At 43.8% G+C, this 24,908-nt stretch overlaps 1 protein-coding gene across 1 annotated transcript in view; it reads left to right on the forward strand.

Annotated features, from left to right (window-relative positions):
• Positions 1-1,489: 1,489 nt before the first annotated feature.
• PTH2R (parathyroid hormone 2 receptor) overlaps positions 1,490-24,908 on the forward strand; it is a 50,885-nt gene continuing 27,466 nt past the window's right edge. Inside the window, exons 1-4 of the mRNA XM_070423298.1 lie at positions 1,490-1,570; positions 12,262-12,364; positions 23,161-23,271; positions 23,383-23,504. Of these exons, the coding sequence (XP_070279399.1) occupies positions 1,496-1,570; positions 12,262-12,364; positions 23,161-23,271; positions 23,383-23,504 (411 nt within the window). The 5' untranslated portion in view covers positions 1,490-1,495. The remainder of the gene's footprint in view (positions 1,571-12,261; positions 12,365-23,160; positions 23,272-23,382; positions 23,505-24,908) is intronic.

Here is a 24,908-nt window from a genome sequence, read left to right on the forward strand (position 1 = left end):
GGTCAACTAGGCAGGCCTGGGTTGCTCAAATCCTGCACATTCCCAAGAAAGCCAGTCTCCAGGATTGGCCTTGGCTGGCTGGGAGATGACCTACAGAGAGCTCTATTTTGAATAAGAGCACCCCTCCCCTCCAAAAAAACCCCACCTAAAATCTTTAGTAGAATAAGTGGAAAGTGAACTTTACTTGGTAATTTTGCAGGTGTGTGCCTATGAGTGTATGCTGTATAATTTGTATCTTGCGACTTTCAAAAAGCATATGAGATGGTATAATACATAATACAAAGAACGCGATTAAAATAGAGATAGGGCTGGGCATTTTCAGACATATAGAAATAGAAGCAAAAGCCACCCCTTCCTAGTGCCTTAGAGCCAGCCAGCCATTCATAATATAGACGTTTTAAAAGCAAACCTTGTTTTCACTTTGACAGACCAGTGAAAGCCCGCGGGACAGATCTCAGATCCTCATTGTCAGGAGGAGATGAGGGACTATTGTGCTTCACCCACGGGAATCACGCCTTCCTAACTGTATCAGGTCCTGGGAGACCCGGCATGCTTCAGCGCAAATGTCTGTAAAGCAAGGTCTCTGGCATCTTGGTGATTATGCCTCCAAGAAAAAGAGGAACAGACATTGCCCAAAACGAAGGTGTTTACACACACACAAACTGATAAAGAATATTAGTTGTCTTTCTTTAATGCCTGGATCCAAAACTCACAAAACAAGACAAAGAATTTTGACTCAGATTTCTGGTGGCGTAGAATCAATCTCTCTCTCTCTCTCTCTCTCTCTCTCTCTCTCTCTCTCTTTCACACACACACACACACACACACACACACACACACACACACACACTATTATTAGTTGGGAGAAAAGCAATCAGAGAACTTTAGAGGGCTGTATTGACTGTTGAACACAGAGCGGCCTCGGAAACCTTGAACCAGCCTCCGCTGGCTGGTGATCAGCGCACGCCTCGACAGTAGGGACCACTCCCCAGGGAGGGGCCTAGGGCGCCCCTAGGGACGGGGCGTTGGGACCAGGACAGAGTGGAGGGTAACAGGGGTGGTGAGAGCTGCGGGTGGCCGCTGCGCTCTGAATCCCTCGCCCTCTGGTGCTCTGGGCGGCGGGACGCAGTGCCTGGGAGGAGCGCGAACGCCTCCCCGCCGCTCCAGCAGGGGGCGCGGAGGCTGCCCCTTCCCACCTGGGGCCTCCCCTCTCCACCTGGGGCGAGAGTGGAGGCGGGGACGCGATCCGCTCGCCCGGGAGGACCAGACCGAGCCGCGAGCCGCCGCGCGGCAGGACGGACCTGACCCGAGACGCGGGCGTCGCAGCCCGGCCCGGGCGGCCCCGGCAGGTGGCCCCGGACCGGCCCCGGACCGGCCACCCCAGCCGCGCTGCGCTCCCGGCCACGAGTTGGACCCGCGCCCGCATAGTTGCGAGCGCGGAGCTCTCCCCGGCCGCCGGGCAGAGCGGCCCGCGTCTGGCTCGGCTGGTCCTGGCATGGCCGGACCCGGGGCGTCGCGCCACCTCTTGGGGTGCCTGCTGCTCGGCGGTGGTCTCCTCGCTGGAGCCCAGGTAAGAGCCAGGGACCCGCAGCACCTGCTTCCCGAGCCCCGGCTGGACTCGGGGCGACCCAGAGCGAGACTCAAGGGGCTCATGCTGACACACACACAGACACACATGCACACACACGCGCACACTCATGCACACGCACATGCACACGCACATGCATTTAGTGAAGATGCGAAGATACATGCTTTAGGTGAGTGGCGTCCTGGGGTGGGCGCAGCCAGACCGGCATCATCTGGGCATCTGCGAAGTAGGGGGGTGTAAGGAGCAGTGGGGTCCTGGGTCAGGAGAGCGAGGCCGGGAGTGAAGGAACTTTCCTTACGCGTAGTCTCCTCCGTCCCCGTTGAATTAATCCAAATTATTTTTTGTCTGCTGGCCATTTGCTGTCACTTTTGAGAACTTAAACTTCTATGATCGATTGTGAGCACTGCCTGGAAAGATGACTGCTCTCCAGGATACAGAATCACGTATTATCAAAGCAAAGAGACGAGATAGGAAAAAAATTTCCTGTTAAGTCAAGCTCAGTGGTTAATGTTAAGAAACAAGTGGTAGTTGTCATTTCGTACTGCAAATATCGTTTAGAGATTTTCTGGGTTGTCTTTCAGAACGGTGCAGCCTCTCAAATGTGCAGCGCACGTTTCAGCCGCACATTCTTCTTGTGCCAAATAAAATTAGAGTTTACGCTCAGCTCTTCAGATGAGCTAGGAAGAAATGTACAGGTGTACACGGGTAGGACGAAATGAGCTGGAAAGAAATGCGCGTGTAAAAAGCAGTTTAAGAGTCCTGTGAATTTAAACTCAATCAACGTTATTTCTCCCTTCTGTTCGGTAGGGGGCGCATCTTGACCATCAAATGAAACCCCAAGTTTTTGGGTTTTTTCCCCCCCTCTTAAATTCTTTCACTGTGAGAGAATTAGGCGTTGATTTATTACTGATAATACATAAACTTAATACTAGGGTATTGGCTTTCAGATGACCAATTTAAATATCAATTATTCTAAAAGTGCAATTGTTTTTTTTTGTACATAACCACATAAATTAAAGGACGCACGTCGGCCTTACATAACCTAACCAGGATGTTTCCGTAAACTTGTTCTCTTTTTAAAAAATCAAACAATATGGTGTTACATATTTACAATAAGATTAGCAATGTATGCTTAAGAGTAGGGTTTGCTTAAACTTGAAAATTTTCACCAACAGTATTAATATGACCGAGAGGGAAAAAAACTTACGAATTTGGTGACACAGAACTCTGGTGATCTGTAATGTATTTCCTGCATTTCTATCTTGGAAGCTATTTGAATAATATGCTTAAAAATACTGTTTCCCCATATAAGGGGCAATTCTACCCATTGATCTTGCTTAGTGTTCTAGATTACCTTTTCTAAGAAAATGGGAAGATATTGATTAGTACAACAACAAAAAATCACTAAGGGATTATGGACAGAATATTTCCTTTAATTTCAGATTTCAAGAAAACAATCAGGACATTAAACGTTCTGTTCTATAACTTAAACCAAAGTTTCTCAACTTTGGCACTATTGACATTTTGGGCCATATAATCCTTTGTTTCGGGGTTATCTTATACATTGTGGGTTAATGAGCAGCATCCTTTTCCACTAGATTCCAGTAGCATCCTCTGTCCCTGCCCCCTTATGACACAAAAAGAGTCTTTAGATATTGCCAAACGTTCCTTTGTAGGCAAAGTTGCCCCTGGTTGAGACCCATTGCTTTAAACTGACTTCCATTTATGTTTATAGATTAGGAATTGTATGAAATGACAGTTTGTGATAATGTATTGCGTTTTAAGCACTTTAAACAAAATCTGAAAGTTAAAGTGATTCACATGGACACTTTTTCTAATCTTCAGTTTCTTCTTCATTCCCAACTAACACCTATATTTTACAAAATTTTAAGAGACAGATAGACAAATAAAGAGAACTCATCTAAGCAGAATTAGCTTGTGTAGAATAATTCTTTAATATTCAATAGACATTGAATCACATCACAAAATAGATAACATAGAATAAAAAAATCTCTGTTGTTTTTGGTTGGCAAAGATGCTGCCTTTGCCCGCCGGCATGACTCAGTGGTTGAGCATTGGGCTATGAACCAGGAGGTCATGGTTCGGTTCCTGGTCAGGGCACATGCCCGGGTTTCGGGCTCAATCCTCAGTGGGAGGTATGCAGGAGGCAGCTGATAAATGAGTCTCCCTCATCATTGATGTTTCTATCTCTCTCCCTCTCCCTTCCTCTCTTAAATCAATAAAAAAAATATTTTTTACAAAAGATGCTGCCTTTGACACAGTGTACAGTTCAAAACTAATCCATTCATGCATTAGGTGTCATTGCAGAGCCCAGAAATATATTTCTTAAAATCAGATTATCATATGGTGATGAGGACCACTGTATGAATATGTGAGGTATTTTCTTTACTGTGTCAGTGGGTCCTCCTGGAAAGAAACTGAGATGGTATTAGGTTTATTGGGAGAGGTTAATGCCTTTGAAAGATGAAAGGGTGAGGAGGCAGGATCGGATAAGGACAGCCTCAGATCAGGATGCAAATCTGACAAAGTCTTGGCCAATCCCATGGAGAGCTGTGGGACAAAGGATGCCATCAGAGGAGTCCCAGGTGGTGACAAAGTGGCCGGGTCCCAGCACTCCCATTGTGCCCCATCATTGGCTGGGGTTGTGTAGAGGATCACAGACTTGGCTGTAGGACTGAGACAGATGCTTGAAAGCAGTGCAGCTGGAGGCTGGCAGCCAACTGCCCTCCGTACAGATAAGTGGCTGGGTCTTTATTGGAGGGCTGTCTCAGTGGCCGCCTCCATGGCTGCCTCCCCTACATAACTATCAAGGAACAACACTGGCTTGGCTGGCCTGAGCCCACATGACTTAGTCACCTTCTCCAGGCCCCATGTGGCTCTCAGACAGTGTGTGTGTGTGTTTGGGGGGGTAGGAGGGGAGGAAGTGAGTACAAATCCATCAGCACAACTAAAAGAAATTCCCAGAAGCCAATGACATACTGAGTGCAAGTACATAAGTTCCGTAGAGTCCCAGGTGTGAACAGATGCCAGTGGGTGTTTTTTTTTTTCTTTCAAGTTACCGCTTGTTTTTGCCTGAGTGGAATCCCAGCAGTGCCATGGGCATTCTTGTGCGGGGGGAGCACTAGCCTGGGAACCCAGAAAGCTGATTTCAAATTCTTCTTCTGCTAACATGCAACCTCCCTGGGCATTAAACTTGATCTCTCTACAGTTCACTGAGAAGGATAAGCTCTAGTTTCTCAATTCATTGTGAAGAAAAAGAGAGCATTTTCAACTAACATGCTTACTAGTATATTCCATTTAATTTCCTATCTTGAGCTTCCATTGGTTTTGTCGTCTACTAGAAATCATCTCCTTTCTTTCCTTTCTGCTTAGTTTTTGTTCTTTCTCTGAGTTATTCTTTAAATCTTTTAATGGCAATGTGACTTTAGGCAGTTTATTTCACCTCTTTGAGTCTCCATTTCCTCCATTCTAAACTAGGGACAAGAATGCCATTTATCTCATAGATTATTGAATTTATTAAGAGAGTATTGAATTTAAAAACACTATAAAAACAAACTGTAGCCCAGCTGGTGTGGCTCAGTGGTTGAGTGTCAACCCATGAAGCAATAAAAACATATTGGCCAGATATTTTTGTGACAAAATTGGAACAGACTTAAATGTATAATGAAAGTTCCAGAAGGCAGACTTCTGCCTCTTCTTTATGAAACCATTTACATCAGGTTGCAAACTGCCTGAAATTTCCTAAATGAGAATAATTTATACTCCTGTCACTTTCCTACTTATATAATCAGGGCAGCTCTGTGTTCTATGAGGAAAAGTTTTCCAGTTGTTTGGTAAGGACATTTTTTGAGAGTCAGTCTGTGTTTAACAATGCATTTAAACCAAGACTGTGGGCATGAGGTGTCTAAGCTTGCACATTCTGCCCGCCCCCAGGAGAATCTGCCTTCAGAGAGGCACTCATGCCTGTAATAAGTACCGAGGCTCAGCTTCTCCTCTCAGCGTGTGATGTGGCATCTTACTTTCTAGATGACTGAAGTCTGGAAGACACAGCACCCAGGAGCTTCTGGTAGTCATGTCAGCAACACTTCTGAGGTCAGACGAGATTGGGCGCGTTCCGTGTGGTATGGCCGTAGACACGTTTGAGCAAAACTTAAGCACAGCCCCGGCCAGTGCGGCTCAGTTGGTTGTGGGTTTGATTCCTGGTCAGGGCACATGCCTAGGTTGGGGGTTCGATGCCCGGGCAGGGCACATATGAAAGGCAACCAATAAATATTCTCTCTCACATTGATGTTTTAAAAGTAAACAAAAAACCCCACAAAAAATGTAAGCACAATTTTCATGTTGATTAATTGAATTTAGAGATATCTTAGAGACATCTAAGAACTAGATGAAACCTCGAGTAAACCCATGGGGCTTTCTTGTAGCCTCAGAAATGCCTTTTGAAATCAATCCGAAAGATACAGCAGACTCCTAGTTCCACCAGATGGTTAACATATCAGTAATGGCATTTTGTTTGTGAGTCTATTGCATTTTTTTGTATCACTCAATGTAAATGTGTACTAAGTACCCAAGAGCCATAGTGGACCTCCTGACCTCCTGACCTCCCCCAGGGCCAGATCCAGGACTTGGATTCTTTTTGTATCTATCTTCTGCCACCCTGTCTGTGCATAGTATCTTCCCCATGGCTGGTCTCCAAATACTTATAGAATAAATATCCTCAACAGTCCTTGTTGCTAAACCGGCACAGTGTAGAATAAGCCGAAAGAAGTCTTTTCTGTGAGCATGAGGAGGTATCCCTCAATTAAAATTCCTCCCCCCCAGGTCTCTTCCTTTTCAGTTCAGTAAGACTGCACGATGCTCATTGTGTGGCTCTTAAAGGGATTAAGACATGGCCCTGTCTTCCAAGAAGCGTTCACTAGGGAGACAGGTTGCCAATAATGCAGAGATGGGTTTCTTGCCTCTGATCTTGACTTTCATCTCCCCTCCTGCAGTATCTGTTCGTTTTCCTTATTTCTGTATCCAGTCTGCCTTTTGCTTCCCTATAATGTGCAGTGTACATGGTAGACCCTCACTAGGGATCGGAAAGGCCTGTGGATCTCTGCCCTAGGTTTCTCGTGTTCAGCACTTTCTTTCTGTTTGCCTCAGTAAATTTATTCTGGTCAAATACATTTAGAAGGTGGTAAAAGTATGAACTTGGTGATACCAGCAGTGGTAATAGTTACCGTTTATACAATGTTCACTATAAAGGCACTTAATTAGGCACTCTGTATGGGTTATTTTCTTTAATCCTCACAACCACCTTATGAAGAAGGCAATGAGCATATTTATGCCTCTCCAACATCCTATTCTATTCATCACTAATTGTGTGGCAAAGACAAGTAAGTGGTAGAATAAGGATACACTGAAAAAAAACCCTGCAAAACTGCAAATCTCTGCTCTCATGAATTTTACATTCTCTTGTTCTCCTGAAGCCCACTCTGCCTGTGGATTCACATACATGTGCAAGAAATTTGACCTTGTTTCTTCTCAGTGGAGGTGGAAGCTTAGGTGCCCCAGCCAGCTACCGTTGACACCCAAGGGGCGGAGCTCCTCATTACTGATGGGTGGGGGTGTGAGTTCTGTTTTCACGTGGTCTTACCTTTACCACAAGTGGGGGGAGGGGACATTGCTGCTGGATTGACTCCCCTCTAGGTCTTCTCTGACACTTCCCCAGCGGGGAGGTGGAGGGACACCTTGAGACTGCCAGGTTGGGGTGGAAGTCCAGGATCCCAGCCTGGTCTCCACTGCCACCTGAGGTGGAGGGACCGTGAGTAGCCTTGTTACAGACCCATGTAGGTGGAAGTCCCAGCTCTCTACTTTGCTGTGAAACCACTGTGGGGAGAATGTAGGGGCACCTTCTCATAGCATCTCCTTAAACCTTTGTCTAGTTAGCCTTTGCTGGCATGGATTGGGGTTGGACTGTGGCTTTCTTCTGTTTGGTTTGAGCTATTATTCTCTAAAAGTTTTCTGTCTTGTCAGGCTGCCTCTTTCTTTGCTATAGAGAGCAGAGTTTTTATGAGACTCTTTTTTGGTCAGCGCCTGTTGGTGTTTTAGAGTTGCCAGTTTCTACAAATCCAAGTCAGGAACACATGAGACAAAAAGAAAACTCAAAGAATTTTCCACTGTATTGTTCTTCAGGATCTGAGGTTCTTGGCCTGTTTTCTGTTCTCCACTTTTGGAATCATCTTATGTTCATTTTATATATAACTAGAGGCCTGGTGCATGAAACTCGTGCACTGGGGGTTGGGGGGGAGGGGGGGTCCCTCAGCCCGGCCTGCACCCTCTCATAGTCGGGAGCCCTCGGGGGATGTCTGACTGATGGCTTAGGTCAGCTCCCCGAGGGCCTAAGCCATTAGTCGGACATGCTTAGCGCTGTTGCGGAGGTGGGAGAGATTCCTGCCACTGCCACTGCGCTCACCAGCTGTGAACCTGGCTCAGGGCTTCTGGCTGAGCAGCGCTCCCCCTGTGGGAGCACACTGACCACCAGGGAACAGCTCCTGCATTGAGCATCTGCCCCCTGGTGGTCAGTGTGCATCATAGCGACCAGTCATTCCACTGTTCAGTCAGTTTACATATTAGCCTTTTATTATATAGGATGTCCAGAGTTTTTAGTTGTTCTTACTGGGAGGAATAGAGGAAATATGCCTACTCCATTACAACAGAAGTTGAAGTTCCAGAATGCTTCTTTTTAAATATATCTAATTTATGAATTAATGTTGACTTTAAAAGAGAATAAACATGAATATTGTAATTATGAGGATTCATATACTCTGACATTAACAATATCTATAATGACAACTTTAGGTACTTTCAGTAGGATACACATGATCAAATTAGGGCTCCTTTTAGCTATCAAGTATGTGGTAGATTGAAATTCAACATTTTATTTCAAATTGTAAATGATCACTTGCCCAGGAAAAATTACTAACATCTATTTTTCTAAAAGTACCATTTTGTTTTGAATGCAATTGTTGCTTTTAGTAACATTGAATATAAAACACTGAGTAGGAAAAATGTTCTGTTTTAAAAAAACTATGATTTTAATGCCTATGGTGATGAGCACTTGTATCTGTAACAAAGGAGGAAGAAAAAACATTATAAAAGATGTTAAGCATTTTCTTAACTCTCACTTGAAATGACTAAAGATCAATTTAACAGACTGTGAATTAGTACATCCTGTCCTGGCTGGTGTGGTTCAGTTGGTTGTACCAAAAGGCCTCGGGTTCCATGTGCAGTCAGGGCACATGCCCAGCTTGCAGGTCTGATCCCCAGTAGGGGTGCATGTGGAAGGCAACTGATTGATGTTTCTCTCTCACATCGATGTTTCTCTCTCTCTCTCTCTCTCTCCCTTCCTTTCTCTCTCTAAATATATATACATATATTTTAGAGGCCTGGTGCACGAATTTGTGCACCAGTGGGGTTTCTTGGCTTGGCTTATGGGATCGGGCAGAAACTGGCTCTCTGACATCCCCTGAGGGGTCCTGGATTGTGAGAGGGCACAGGCCAGGCCGAGGGACCCCACCAGTGCACAACTGGGGGTAGGGAGGGACATGGGAGGTTGGCCAGCTGGGGAGGGACCGTGGGAGGGCTCCAGGGTGTGTCCAGCCATTTTGCTCAGTCCCAATTGGCCGGACCTCGGCAGCAAGCTAACCTACCAATCAGAGCGTCTGCCCCCTGGTGGTCAGTGCACGTCATAGTGAGCAGTTGAGTGGCCTTAGCATATTACTCTTTGATTGGTTGAATGGCCAACCAGACGACCAGACACTTAGCATATTAGGCTTTTATTATATAGGATACTAACCAAATTTGTGCCTAGATTAAACTGGCCATATTTTTAGAATAAAATATCTTGAGAAGCTATAGTTTCCATAATGCTTATGTTCTTGAAAAGGTTATCTCAGTAAAAGGGCCACATATGCATAGAAGAAAACAAAAATGTATTTGTTCAAGTAAAACGGGTAAAAGGAGTGATTTGAAATGTTATGTTTGATATTTAAATCAAATTTCTCTGAATCAGATTTATAGTTCTGAAACTTGCTTACAGCTTGCCCCATAGTTTCTAGGATTTAAGTCAAAGAAAATAACTATTCAACTGAAAATACAGCCAGAAAGAAATAACACCCAAACAACTTGAATGTTGCCTGACTTTCTGGAGAATGAATGGAGAAGTCAGTTTTCCATCCCTGCTCACTCAGATGACTCATCTGTTTTCATTTCATTCTCCTTTGATGATATGTGAGACTTTATGGCTCACTTTTAGTGTGGCTACTTCTAATTCTGAATCTGCACTGTGTTAACCTTATAGTTAAATTCTGTTGTGTATGCCACCCCCCCACAATTAGTTTTTTATTATTTTCTTTTTTTATGAAAACAAATTATTAAAATAAATGTGGGCACTGAGCTATGAATAATATCCAACAATCTCCAAAACTATATTCATCTGATTATTTATTGAGATACCCTTTATATTATAAACTAGTGGCCTGGTGCACAAAATTCATGCGGGGGGGGGGGGGGGTGTCCCTCAGCCCGGCTTGCACCCTCTCCAGTCTAGGACCCCTCAGGGGATGTCTGACTGCCAGTTTATCCCTGTGGGATTGGGCCTAAACTGGCAGTCAGACATCTTTCTTGCAAGCCAGGACTGCTGGCTCCTAACCGCTCACCTGCCTGCCTGCTTGATCACCCCTAACCACTCTGCATGTCAGCTTGCTCTCCCCCAACTGCCCCCCCATTGGCCTTCTTGCCCCCAACTTCCCCTCCTCGCCAACCTACTCAGCCCCAACTGCCCCCGCCAGCCTGATTGCCCCCAACTGCCCCCCCTGATGGCCTGCTCACCCCCACTGGTCCCCCCTGCTGGCCTCCTCGCCCCCAACTTCCTGCCCCCCCCTGCCGGCCTGATCACCCCCAACTTCCCTCCCCTCCTGGCCTGATCGCCCCTAACCGCCTCTGTCTTGGCCCTGCCACTATGGCTTTGTCCAGAAGGACATCCAGAAGGTCTCCTGGTCTAATTAGCATATTACCCTTTTATTAGTATAGATATATTAGAAAATAATAAACTCATAATTTTCAGGAATAATACACATTTTTTCACTAAAATTAGTTCTTATGATAGATATCCTTCATTTCAGTTTAACCTGCCAGTCTATCATTTTGTATCATTTAAAACCATAATTACTAATAATCTCTAATTGTACTTCCTATGGCTAATAATATAAACATCTTTCAATTTTTAATGTTCAGTGCATAATGTAAATAAAACATGAAAAGGCTTGTTTTTCCACTTTCCTTAAATAAGCATTCTAGAGAATAAGTGTATTTGCAGACTGAAATGAAAGATTTTAGATTTACAAAGGGTTGTGTTATAGGGAGTTTGCCACTTAGATAAACTGATAAGTTTCATCATCTCATTTGATTTAAGAATCTCTAAGTCTCTAACTGAAAACTGAACTGCAAAGCTCTGGACCACATTATTGTTAATAAACCTACAGAACACATAGTGCTCAGCATTCTTTTTTTAGAAAATAGGCGATCACTTGCAGAAAATTGTGGTTGCTTAAAATATATTTACAAATATATTTAAAGAGCTAGAGATTAACTTCTCTCTCCTTGAGTGAGAGTTGGTGACTTGCTTTTAACCAACAGAATATGATGGGACTGATCATGAGTGACACCTGAGACTAGAGATCATACAAGGCATTGTGGTTTCCCCCTTGCTTTCTTTCTGGAATCACTCGCTCTTTGGGAAGCCAGTCGACATGCTGTGAAGACACTTAAGCACCTGTATGGAGAGAGCCCTCTGGTGAGGAGCTGAGGAGTCCTCCCATCAGCCATGGAGAAACTGAGGCCCCTGCCAATACCATGTGAGTGGGCCACCTTGGAGGTGGATCCTCTAGTCCCAGTGAAATCTTCAGGTGACAACGTCTATGGCTGATGTCTCCACTGCAATCCCATAAGAGGCTCTGTTCTGAGCCAGTGATTTCCCAAGATTTCACAGTAATTTTCCAGTAGACTAAATTTAGTCTTCTAGTCCATTGTCTTTTCTATTATTTTATTGATTTCAAAGAGGAAGGGAGAGAGAGATAGAAACTGCCATGATGAGAGAGAATCATTTATTGGCTACCTCCTACACTTGGGATCTAGCCTGCAACTCAGGCATGTGCCCTGACTGGGAACCAAACCCTGACCTCCTGGTTCATAGGTCAATGCTCAACCACTGAGCCATGCTGGTTGAACCCATTGTCTTTCTGTGTGCCATAACTGACACATTGCAGGAGAATTAATAAAATACTCTAGGAAATTTACCATCTGTTTATTATTTTTTCTAATTATATTATACATATTACCTAGTTATATTAAAATGTTGTGAAGAAAAAAATATTGTGGCATGGGATTTTTTTCTTTAGGCAAATCTGGTAAAAGTAAGATTATCTTAAAATCTTATATATTGATGGATATTGGATTTTGATTCAGATACAGGACTGTTTCAAATAGCTTGATATCAAACCTTTAATTTTCCATTATATTAGAAGGTAAAATAGTGCAAGTTTGTATCATGGCTTAAAAAAAGATTATGAGAATGTTTTTCACTGTTTATGTTTTGTTCATTTCTGCAGCTGGATTCTGGTGGCACCATTACTACAGAAGAGCAGATTGTTCTTGTGCTGAAAGCTAAAGTAGAATGTGAACTCAACATCACAGCTCAGCTCCAGGAAGGAGGTAACGATGCTAAGAAAACTGTGTCGTCCTCATGCTCCTACCCCAGTCCTCACCAAGATTGTAAATTCCCCTTATTTAATATTAGGAGACCCTCATTAGTCATTCTGTTCCCATGTGGAGGGTTGTGTAGCAGAATAAGGCTCTTTTCATCTCTTTAACTCACTAGCTTTTCCCTCCCTGTGGGAGGAGTAACTGATATGTGAGTTTGGGAATATTGACTGCATATCAGCCTGTTCCTCTGGCCTCACTAGGATCTGTCTGACTAGAGAGCATGCATGGTGGTTTATCTGTGATCATACAGTAAGCTTCAAGGAGTAGGGTCTGTCCTTGTGGGTATTACCTACAGTTTTTGGTAGTATGTAAAAATCACGGAGGAGCCAGTAAGCAAGCCCATTTACATGTACGTAGGCCATGTTCTCCAAAAAGCCTTTTTCATAATAAAGTGATTGTTTGATCTCCATCTGCCTGACTCCTTATGTAGCTTTTCAAATACAACTGGGAAGGGAACTACTATTTACTGAGCTCCCTGAATTCCCAACAATCTGAACACAGCAGATAATGTCCTTAAAGCTATGCCCCCTAATAAAACATGTAGTTTGATATCTGCTTCATTCTTGTCTCCAAATATTAAAAAAGTTTTGTGATTGATTTTTCAGTTGATTATTATCAAAGAACATGGTCTGCACGGTACTGATTTTTAGGAATGTGTTGCGACTTGATGGCTGCTAATGTGGTCAATTTTGGTAAATGTTCCGTGTGGTCTTCAGAGCCATGTGATTCTCCATATGAGCACATTGTTTCACAGTGTCCACTAGGTTATCGATTGTATTGCTCATGTATTCTGTGTCCGTGATTTTTCATCTGCTTGACCTATTCTTGTCTGAGGTTTATATATTAAAATCTCTTGCTATGATGGGGAATTTTTTACTTCATCTATTTTGAAAATGTTATTCGGTATATACAAGTTAAGAAATGTTATATTTCCTGGTAAGTAAAACCTTTTATCAGTAGGAAGCAGCCCTCTTTACCTCTAGTGTACTTTTGCTTTAAATATCAAATAATATATAATATAGCCCTGGCCAGTGTGGCTCATTTGGTTGGAGTGTCCTCCCACAAACCAAAGGGTTGTGGGTTCAATTCCTGGTCAGGGCACATACCCAGGTTGCGGGTTCAATCTTGGTTGGGGTGCATACAGGAGGCAACCGTCCATGTTTCTCACATCAATGTTTCTCTCTCTCTCTCAAATCAATAAACGTATCTTTGTTGAGGATTAAAAAATGTATAATATGAAATCATTATATTAAAAGTAACATATATAATGTTCTTAATAAAGAACATTTGTTTCTTTCTCTCTTGGTAGGTATTTGCCTGGCATATCTTTTTCCATCCTTTACAAATGTCTTTGATTATAAAATACACATAACATTAAATTTACCATCTGAAACATTTTTAAGTACACAGTTCATGTGTATTAAGCACATTCACACAGTTGTGCAACCAATTGTCTTGCAAAAATTGATACTTTATATCCATTAAACAACTCCCTCTCTTTTTACATTCTTTGGTTAAACTTTTCAGTGTGCTTATGTTTGGCGGTGATCTTTTATAAATAAGACACACGTGGACTTTTTTTATCTCTTCTGATGATCTTTGTTTATTAACTGAAGTATTTAGTCCAATTACATTGTGATTATTAATATACAATACTTGAATTTAATTATGCTTATTTTTTGTTTTGCTGTTTTAATCTTTATTGTTGCGATAATTACAGGTGTCCCCCCCATTACCCCCCCTCCTCTTAGTTCCCCGCCCCACCCCAGGCCTTCACTATGCTATTGTCTGTGTTCATAGGTAATGCATATCCTATATAATAAAAGCCTAATATGTGAATTGTCCCCTTGACCGGGAGTTCGACCAGAGGGTGGGGCCAGCTGGCCAACCACCTGTGGCCCCTCCCCCCAGCTTGCCCCACCTCCAATTGGCCCCACCACCTCGATTGGGGGTGGGGCCGGCCAGCCAACTGCTCACAGCCCCTCCCCCCAGCCGGCCAGACCTCACCCGTGCACGAGTTCATGCACTGGGCCTCTAGTATGCATATAAGATCTTTGTTTAATCTCTTCCTGCCCCCTACCCCCCTTTCCTGAGGAATCGTCAGTCTGTTCCATTACCATGCCTCTGATTCTATTTTATTCACTATTTTATTCTGTTCATTAGACTTCTTGTTTATTTTGATTTTTAGATTCAGTTGTTGATAGGTATGTATTTGTTGTCATTTTGTTGTTCATATTTTTTATCTTTTTCTTTTTCTTCCTCTTCCTCTTAAAGAATACCCTTCAACATTTCTTTTTTTTTTTAATTTTAATAATTTTTATTTCTTAAAGTATTACAAAGAGTATTACATATGTCTCCTTTTTCCCCCCCCCTTGACATTCCCCCGGCCCCTACCCCCCGCCCCCCCCCCGCCCCGTGTCTTGTGTCCATTGGTTAATCTTATATGCATGCATATAAGTCCTTCAGTTGGTCTCTTAATCCCCCCCCCCCCCCCAACCCTCCCCAGGCTTCCCACTGTAGTTTAACATTCTGTTCAATGTTGCTCTGCTTCTGTATCTACCCCTGTTCATCAGTCCATACTGGTCCCCTTTATTTGTCCCAACCTCACTGGAGTAGTCTCAACCTCGCCAGGGCCGTCTGAGCCTCACCAGGGCCGTTTCAACCTCACCGGGGCCGTCCCTACCTCACGGGGGCTGTTTCAACCTCACCGGGGTCGTCACTACCTCACGGGGGCCGTTTCAACCTCACCGGGGTCGTCCCTATCACACCGGGGCCGTTTCAACCTGACCGGGGTTGTCCCTACCACACCGGGGCCGTTTCGACCTGACCAGGGTCGTCCCTACCTCACGGGGGCCATTTCAACCTCACCGGGGTCGTCCCTACCTCACGGGGGCCGTTTCAACCTGACCGGGGTCGTCCCTACCACACCGGGGCCGTTTCAACCTGACCAGGGTCGTCACTACCTCACGGGGGCCGTTTCAACCTCACCGGGGTCGTCCCTACCACACCGGGGCCGTTTCAACCTGACCAGGGTTGTCCCTACCACACCGGGGCTGTTTCAACCTGACCGGGGTTGTCCCTACCACACCGGGGCCATTTCGACCTGACCAGGGTCGTCCCTACCTCACGGGGGCCGTTTCAACCTCACCGGGGTCGTCCCTACCACACCGGGGCCGTTTCGACCTGACTGGGGTCGTCCCTACCTCACGGGGGCTGTTTCAACCTCACCAGGGTCGTCCCTACCACACCGGGGCCGTTTCAACCTGACCGGGGTTGTCCCTACCACACCGGGGCTGTTTCAACCTGACTGGGGTTGTCCCTACCACACCGTACCCTTCAACATTTCATATAACACTGGTTTGGTGGTGATGAACTCTAGCTTTTTCTTATCTGTGAAGCTCTTTATATGACTTTCAATACTAAATGATAGCTTTAATGGGTAGAGTAATCTTGGTTGTAGGTCCTTGCTATTCATCACTTTGAATATTTCTTGCCACTCCCTTCTGGCCTGCAAAGTTTCTGTTGAGAAATCAGCTGACAGTTGTATGGGCATTCCCTTGTAGGTAACTAACTGCTTTTCTCTTGCTGCTTTTAAGAGTCTCTCTTTGTCTTTAGCCTTTGGCATTTTAATTATGATGTGTCTTGGTGTGGGTTACTCTTGTTTGGGACCCTCTGTGCTTCCTGGACCTGTAAGTCTATTTCTTTCATCAGGTAGGGGAAGTTTTCTGTCATAATTTCTTCAAATAGGTTTTCAATGTTTTGGCCTTTCTCTTCTTCTGGCACCCTTATAATACTAATGTTGGCATGCTTGAAGTTGTCCCAGAGGCTCCTTACACTATCTTCATATTTTTGGATTATTTTTTTCTTTTTGCTGTTCTGGTTGGGTGTTTTTTGCTTCCTCATATTTCAAATTGTTGATTTGATTCTCAAAATCCTTTACTCTACTGTTGAATCCCTGTATATTATTCTTTATTTCAGTCAGTGTATGCTTAATTTCTGCCTGGTCCTTTTCAATTTTTTTTGGAGGTTTCTAACAGATTCTTGAGTAACCTTATAACCGTGGTTTTGAACTCTATATCCAGTAGTTTGCTTTCTTCTATTTGTGACATGTTTTCTTGTCTCAGCATTCTGGCTGCTTCCCTTTGTTTATTTCTATGTTTTGGGTAGAGCTGCTATGTCTCCTTGAGTTGATAGAATGGTCTTGTTTAGTGGGTGTTCTATAGGGCCCAGTGGCTCAACCTCCCCAGTCACCTGAGCTGGGCACTCTAGGTGCACCCCTTTGTGGCCTGTGTGCACAGTCTTGTGGTATTTGAGACTTTATTGCTGTTGGAGGCATTGGGAGGAATTGACCTCCAGGCCAATTGGCTGTGAGGACCAGCTGCTACTACAGTGGGAAAGCTGCTGTGCAGGAAACACCCCTATGGAGCAGGACTTGCTTCAGTGGTGCTTTGGTGCTCACTGAGTCTGCCCCTTGAGTGTGTTGCTTATGGATGTGGAGTTGTAATTTGATATGATTTACACTGACCACTGGGTACATTGACTCTTGGGTCTCCAGGGAAGTGCAAAGTCAGCCACTGCCTGGGGCCACCCATCAGGAGCTACAGAGAGATCTGCAGATTCTTCCTCTTTGTATTGGGTTTGGAATTTCCCAGATGAGGCCCAGCTGTGAAGTAAGGCAGGCTAGGGCTGGTGCTGGGTCTTGGGCCTTTTATTGATAGGCTTGGGGCTCTCTGATCCAGCTGCAGCTTGTTTGAGAGGTTTTATCCTGAGCAAGGACAGGCTATTTATATGCAAAAGCTGCTGCACACAGGTTGGGCGAGGTTTTAAATTGGATGAGGCCAGGTCTTAGGGAATCACCAGGGCGGAGCAAACAGAAATGGCTGCCAGTTAGCCCTGGGACCCGGGAGGTCCCAGCATAGGAACAATGATCCCTGTGAGCACCTTTGTCTGGGAGAAAGCCGCCCCCACATTCCTGTCCTGATGCCAGACAATCCAGTTCCTCCTTGTATGTGTCTCTGTCCCCCAGAGCCTTGCCCTGGGGCTGGAGCTCAGAGGAAGCAGGACTTGTAACTTTAGTTCGTGGTGCCAGCCTTTTAAGAGGAACAGCTGGGTCTCCAGCAGCCTGTGTGTCACTGAGCCCCAATCCACACTGGTTTTTACAGCCTATAGTTATGGGGACTTCTCTTCCCAGCTCTGGGACCCTGGGCTGGGGGTCTAGTGTGGGGCTTGGACCCCTTACTCCTCCAGGCAGCCTGGTGCTTATTGAGTCTGCCCCTTGAGTGTGTCGCTTATGGATGTATAGAGTTGTAATTAGCTGTGGTCTGAGATGATCTCCCTCCCAATTAAAAAAGTGGCTCAGGTGGGTGCCGGACCAGCTGGTTCCGTGCCTATGAACTTCCTACCAGTCTCAGTGTGCTTTCTTCTTTACTTCTCTAGTTGTAGGATTTCCATTTAGCCAGCTTTCCAGTGGTTCTAGATGATGGTTGTTCGTATTTTAGTTGTAATTTTGATGTGGTTGTGGGAGGCGGTGAGTACAGGCGTTTACGCCACTATCTTCCTTTTCCCCCTAATTATACTTATTTAATTCACCTTATTTGAACTTTTCATTTCACCAGCTTTTCCTGCCTTCCACTCCTCACCCCCACCTTCTTTTGGCTTCTTTTGAATTGAGACTTTTTTTTCCTTATTTCATCCGTCCTTCCTCTACTAGTTTGGAAAATATATGTTATATTTAATTATTTTAGTGATTAACCTAGAAAAACCTCAAATGCAATGCTTGCTGATCCTATGGAATACTTTCTGGCCTCAGATTTATTCTTTTAATTTACAGCCAATTAAGCTAAGCCATGTTTTAAGAAAGAATGTGTTTATATTAATACAGCCTTTGCAGGGGTGTTGCACTAGGAAGCAGTTGTCTGAATGGCCAGACCAATAATGTTATTTGTTTTCTTTTTTTTTTTTCTTTTTAAATATATTTTATTGATTTTTTACAGAGAGGAAGGGAGAGAGATAGAGGGTTAGAAACATCGATGAGAGAGAAACATCGATCAGCTGCCTCCTGCACATCCCCTACTGGGAATGTGCCCGCAACCCAGGTACATGCCCTTGACCGGAATCGAACCCGGGACCTCTCAGTCCGCAGGCCGACGCTCTATCCACTGAGCCAATCCGGTTTCGGCCAGACCAATAATGTTAAAAAGGAGACTCACTCATCCTTCCTTTGAAGAACACTGAAGTTGCCACAATCGGGAAGGAATTTATAAAGAATCTTTGAGGGCTGAATGAACTATTTGCTCTGAAGTCTCATGAAATTTTGAGCTGGAAGATGTCTCAGTCCAGCATTATCATCGTCAGTGTCCCTTTAACAGTTCAACAAATACATTATGTGTCCACAGTTCGTTGCATCTGTACTAAGCACTGAAAAAGTGAATCAGATTCTATCCTTACCCCTGGAGACAATGATACCGTTCAGTATGGTGTTATTAACAACAGAGGCAACAAAATTTGGAATCCCTGGAAAGGCAGCTTAATTCATTGGGGAGGGATTGGAGGAGGCTCCCTGAAGGAATAGTCATCTTATCTTAAAATGAAAGGAACAGGAATTCCATGTGTAGAGGAGGAAGTAAAAGACATTCCTGTCGGAGGGAAGAGGACAGTTAAAGACAAGCCAGTGTGAATCAGTCACACACTACAGGAGTTACACATAAAAAGAGTGAGTACTCTGGATTTAAACTTATATAACATCTAACATTTGTGAAGATGTGAAACATATGACATTGCTGCATACATTTTAGAGGGACAACTGGTTACAAGAACGCAGGAATGCATTTTCAGCTTCAATTTTTGTAGATTGCAGGATGGGTATCTTCCTGGTGAAGGGTTGGGCAGTGCAGATTAATAAGGATGCATGGTTTGTTAAACACAGTAAAGGGATGGGAAGCCATGTGGAATGCTATCAAGATAAAGAAGAGCATTTAGGGCAGAGTTGATGGGAGAGATGGATTCATTATACTCTGTGTAAAAGAGAAAACAAGCAAACAGCAGGGAGTGGTGGAAAGAGGCAGGTAAGCTGTGCATCAGAAGCAGGAGCCAGTGTGCTGAGCTCCCGGGTGGCTTGTGATATTGAAAGCCCAGGCTTTTTATTACGTGGGCAAAGTGAGGCTGTTTCCCGGAAAAGGCTCTCTTTGATAAGAACAGCGGGGGGCGCGGGAGGACGTTTTATTTCTTTTCATCACTTCAGCAATTCACAAAGCAAGTCAGATATTTGTTTCTGTGTGATGTGGTGGACACTAGACATTAATTTCAGGTTTGTGCTGGAATCCTTTGTGTAGAGATCAAACGGTTGTGTGAGGTTCTGTTATGCTGACTGTTCAAAACTGAACAAACACACTTGACGTCATGAACGTTACTGAGAACAAACATCCTCAGCTAGAGTTAGTGTAATTGATAACTGAACATTGAGAGCTGTAATGGATAGCACCTGTGGTAACAGATTGTTGGGGTCCAGGGGTCCCCAAAGGTGTGGACGGAGTCAGCGAAGAAGGAATGACAGAGACAGCGTTCAGTTGATCAGCAGCCTAGCCAGGATCTCCAGCGAAGTTCTGGTTCTCTAGCCAAGTTCTGGGTAGGATCTCCAACCAAGTTCTGGTCAGGATCTCCAACCAAGTTCTGGGTACAGGTTCTCTTGCTAGGCGCCATATGTTGGGGTCCAGACCCAACAGGTCCAGGGGTTCCCCAAGGTGTGGACGGAGTCGGCGAAGAAGGAATGACATGGAGACAGCCTTCAGTTGATCAGCAGTCTAGCCAGGATCTCTAGCCAGGATCTGTTGCTAGGTTCTCCAGCCAAGTTCTGTAGCCAGGTTCTGTTTCTAGGTTCTGTCTCTAGGTTCTCTCAGTCCCGTTCCCAGTTCCCAGTTCTGTTTTCTGTTGTCTTGTTACATCTATATTTATAACAGTTGATTTTAATCCTATCAATTTCTATTCCAAAGGTTAAGGCCTTTCTTATCTCCATTCCAGGGAGTAAAGATTATGTAGCTTAAGAGTGATTGTTCGTAGTTAAAGTGATTAACTACCCACCTGCAATTTCTATTCCAAAGGTTAAGGCCTTTCTTATCTCCATTCCAGGGAGTAAAGATTATGTAGCTTAAGAGTGATTGTTCGTAGTTAAAGTGATTAACTACCCGCCTGGTCCTTAGTTAAGGGGTTTTATCCCCTCCCTAACTTCAGGGGAAAATCCCTACCTGGGGAAACAACCTTTCTTGGAGAGGTGACCTTGGTTAAAACACATAGCACTAAGGGGAGCAAATATATTAAGAACACTATGCCATATACGCCAGGTCCCTTGAAACATATGCTGTGCAGATGTTTCTTTCCTGCAGCGACTGTGTCAAGCAGCAAGGATGGACCGGCTTCCGGCAACAGATGCCCCCCCAAAGATGGCCCCTCCCCAGTATCTGGTGTTAGGCCTATATATGTCATGGCTCATGATAAAGGGGCATCACGGGTGGAATTAAGGTTTTGGGCCTTAAAATAGGCAGATTATCCGGGATTGTTTGGATGAGCTCAATGTAGTCACTTTTAAGGAGACCTTAACAGTGGCCGAGGAAGGCAGGAGAGTCACAGAAAAGGAGCATGGAGGAGAGACCCGAACTGTGACAAGGACCCAACCTGCTCTGCTCACTTTGAAGATGGAAGAAGGGGATCATGAGCTAAGAAATGCACGTGGCTGCTAGAAACTGAGAACAGCCCTCGGCTGACAGCCAGCAAGGACACGGGAACCTCAGTCCTCCAGCGGCAAGGAACTGAATTCTGCCAACAATGGAAGTGAGCAAGGAGACAGGTTCTTCCCCAGCGCCCCCAGGAAGGAATGCGGCCCTGCCCAGACCTTGATGTTGGCCTTGTGAATCTATATGCAGAGATCCAGCCAAGCTTGCTGGACGTCTGAGTTATAGAAATAGTGAGATCATAAACTTGGTTATTTGAAAACACTAAATATGTGGTAATGTGTGAAGGTGGCAATAGAAAATGAAAACAGGACTCGTTAAAATGGTCTGTTTTGGGGATGTCGGGGTCTGACATGGCTGATATGCTCTCTTCTTAGAAGCTCAATGCACAGCTAGTGGACAGGCCCCGCAGAACAGTGACACTGACTGAATGTTTGTTCAGCCCCCGTCAAATGCTGGGTGATGAATGCATGAAACAACACAGACAAAATCTTCTACCCTCAGGGTCCTTCGACCCTGCGGTTCAAGAAAACAATAACAAAATAACAACACTGGAAGGTGAAAAATACACCAGGAAAGGTGATAAGGAGTGTGTTGGGAAGTAATTTCAAATAGGAAAGTTTACTTCAAAGTTGAAGTTTGGGTGAAAGTCTGTAGGAGGTGAGGGAATAAGCGTTGGGGCTCTCTGGGGGAATTGGGTTGAGTTCCTGGAAGAGAAAGGAGGCCATTAGCGGGAATTGAGGTCGGGGAGATGATCTAGGGGAGAGGGCAGATCCTGCCGGGGCCTTCAGACATTGTAAAGACTTGGCTTTTGCTCAGAGTGAGAAGGGAAGCCTTTGGGGCTATTGTGTTAAGAATAAATGAAGGGCTTATTATTTCACTTAGCATAATGCCCCCTAGATCCATGCATGCTGTTGCAAATGGTAAGATCTCATTCTTTTTTATGGCCAAGTAATATTCCATTGTATATATGTACCACATCTTCTTTATCTAATCATTGCTGGACGCTTAGGTTGCTTCCATATCTTGTTTACTGTAAATAATGCTGCAATGAACGTAGGGTTCCATGTATCTTTTCGAAATAAGTCAGACAGACAAATACCATGTGATTTCACTTGTATGTGGAATCTACTCAGAAACACAGAACAGACCGATGGTGGCCAGATATGGGGGTTTGGAAGACTGGGTGAAAAAGGTGAAGGGATTAAGAAGTATAAATTAGCAGTTACAAAATAATCATGGGGTGTAATAGTCAATAATATTGTGATAACTATGTATGGTGCCAGATAGGTACTAGACTTATGGATCACTTTGTAAATTATATAAATGTCTAACCGCCATGCTGCACACCCCAAACTAATGTAGTATTGAATGTCAACTGTAATTAAAGAATAAACGGAGGAGAGCAAGAATAGAGTCAGGAAGACCAGTTGGAGGTTATTGTAGTAATGCAGGCTGGAGACGAAGGACTTGGCCATGCTGGTGGTCATGGAGGTTTGAGAAGTGAGAGGGTCCTGGATGCATCTCGGGAAGAGTAGAGCTTATGAGAATTTTGTGTGAGATGAGTGTAAAGGCACTCATTGGTAAAGGCAAACCCAAATCGTGGAGCTTACCTCTGAAGCTCAATCTATTTCATATGTTACATTTTTTAACAGCAATTTAAAAAAATCTAGGGTAAAAAATATAGCTACAACTATGCTAGTTGGAAGAATTTTACTACAGAAGTTCACCATGAATTCTAATGTTTCTCATATATTAATTGCTATAACTCCTTAATATTGGAATCACTAAAATATTTTAATATATGCAAATCAAATGTTCCTATCAATGGCCCCTCGAGGCTAAGTGGATGAATTTTGGGATATTTGCACCCTATCTACCTCATTCTAGTTTCCAAAATTGCTAGTTTTTTTTTATATTTTGCTACAGGCAGTGGCTTGAAATTTTGCATTTTGAATGCATTTACTCTCTGGTTCTCACTGCATTTTTGTTTATGTGCTTTTTAATTTCTTTTTTCATCAGAGGGAAATTGTTTTCCAGAATGGGATGGACTCATTTGTTGGCCCAGAGGAACAGTGGGGAAAATCTTGGCTGTCCCCTGCCCTCCTTATATTTATGACTTCAATCATAAAGGTAATGGGTTTTTCTGAAATGGGTAATTTGGAACAAAATTTACCATTTTATTTTTGTAACGGACTCTAAGAGACCTGAGCACTCTCACTGTTTTTCTTCGTGTCTTTACAGGAGTGGCTTTGCGACGCTGTAACCGCAATGGAACATGGGATTTTATACACAGTTTAAATAAAACCTGGTCTAATTATTCAGATTGCCTTCGCTTTCTTCGGCCTGATATCAGCCCAGGGAAGGTAGTGGTAATTTTGTGTTGTTTTTTGTGTGAACCCCTGAGGGGAAGCAGAATAATGATTTTTATGCAGTCTTTGATTGTCAACCATTATATGGAAAAACCCTCTTATTCCTAAGACAACAAAGATCATAAAAGGTAAAAACAAGGTTGTAATCTTTTCAGATACCTGGTTAAGGAAAGGTATTTTCTTAAAGTTAGAGCTACTTGGCTGAGACATATACAGACATACGTATAAATATGTGTCTCTGTGTGTATTGTTGCATTACATTATGTTTACATTATGTATAAAGATTTAAAGAGGTAATCAGTGACACGATGCATGATTTCTCTTGATTACCTGTAAATGGCTGCATCTCATCTCACTCTGTATTCCAGGAGGAGCTTTGTATTTTAGAGATTATTTTCCATTTTCTAAGATTTGCCAGTGGTTGATTCATTAGTGTGTGAAAGATTAGAGTTGTAGAACTAAAGAGGCCTGGGGCATCCTGTAAGTCTTCCAGCATAATACCAAATTTTACACAGAACCAGAGATGACACAGCTCACTGATGGCAGGCCTAAAGCAGAGCCCTGATCTACAAATCCCTCAGCGGTGCTGCTCCTAGGATAGTAATTGTATGTAAACTTTGAAACTTCTGGGTAGTTACTTTTAAGTTATACACGGTGCTTTACAAGTCATACTTAGCCCAACCGGGATGGCTCAATGGTTGAGCGTGGACCCACGAACCAGGAAGTCATGGTTTGATTCCTGATCAGGGCTCACATGCCTGGGTTGTGGACTCGATCCCCACTAGGGGGCATGCAGGAGGCAACAAATTGATGTTCTCTCTAATCGATGTTTCTATCTTTCTATTCCTCTCCTTTCCCCTCTCTCTAAAATAAATGAAAAAATATTTTTTAAAAAGTCATGCTTAAACTCCTATTACTCAGACCTCATGTGTAAAATGCGTGATGACAAAATTAGAGATCTAGAAAATAGATTCATGGTTGCCAGGTGTTCGGGACGGTGAGGAGGAGGAGGGTAGGCCTGACTGTAAAGGGATAGCATGAGGGAGATCTTTGTGGTGATGGAATCACTTCCTGTCGTGATTGCCTTGATGGTTATTAAAATTTACATATGTGTTAAAATGACATAGAACTATAAATACACAAGTTGCACCAACGTCAAATTCCTGGTGTTGATATTTTGGTCTAATTATGTTAGATGTAACCCCTGGAGGATCTTGGGTGAAGGGTATATTTGACCTTTCTTACTATTGTTTCCACTTCTTTTGAATTTATAACTTTTTTTTTTTGAATCATATATGAGTGTTTATTCCTATAATGCCAGCAGTATGGGAGAGCAATGGGTCATCCACAAAAATCTGCTTTGCAGCCCCCTATAAGCCAGCTGCTTATCTGTGGTAA

This window comes from Myotis yumanensis, unplaced genomic scaffold, assembly GCF_028538775.1.
Source record: "Myotis yumanensis isolate MYYU_CA2020_CCGP unplaced genomic scaffold, mMyoYum1.0.hap1 SCAF_8, whole genome shotgun sequence".
NCBI classification, from domain to species: Eukaryota; Metazoa; Chordata; class Mammalia; order Chiroptera; family Vespertilionidae; genus Myotis; species Myotis yumanensis.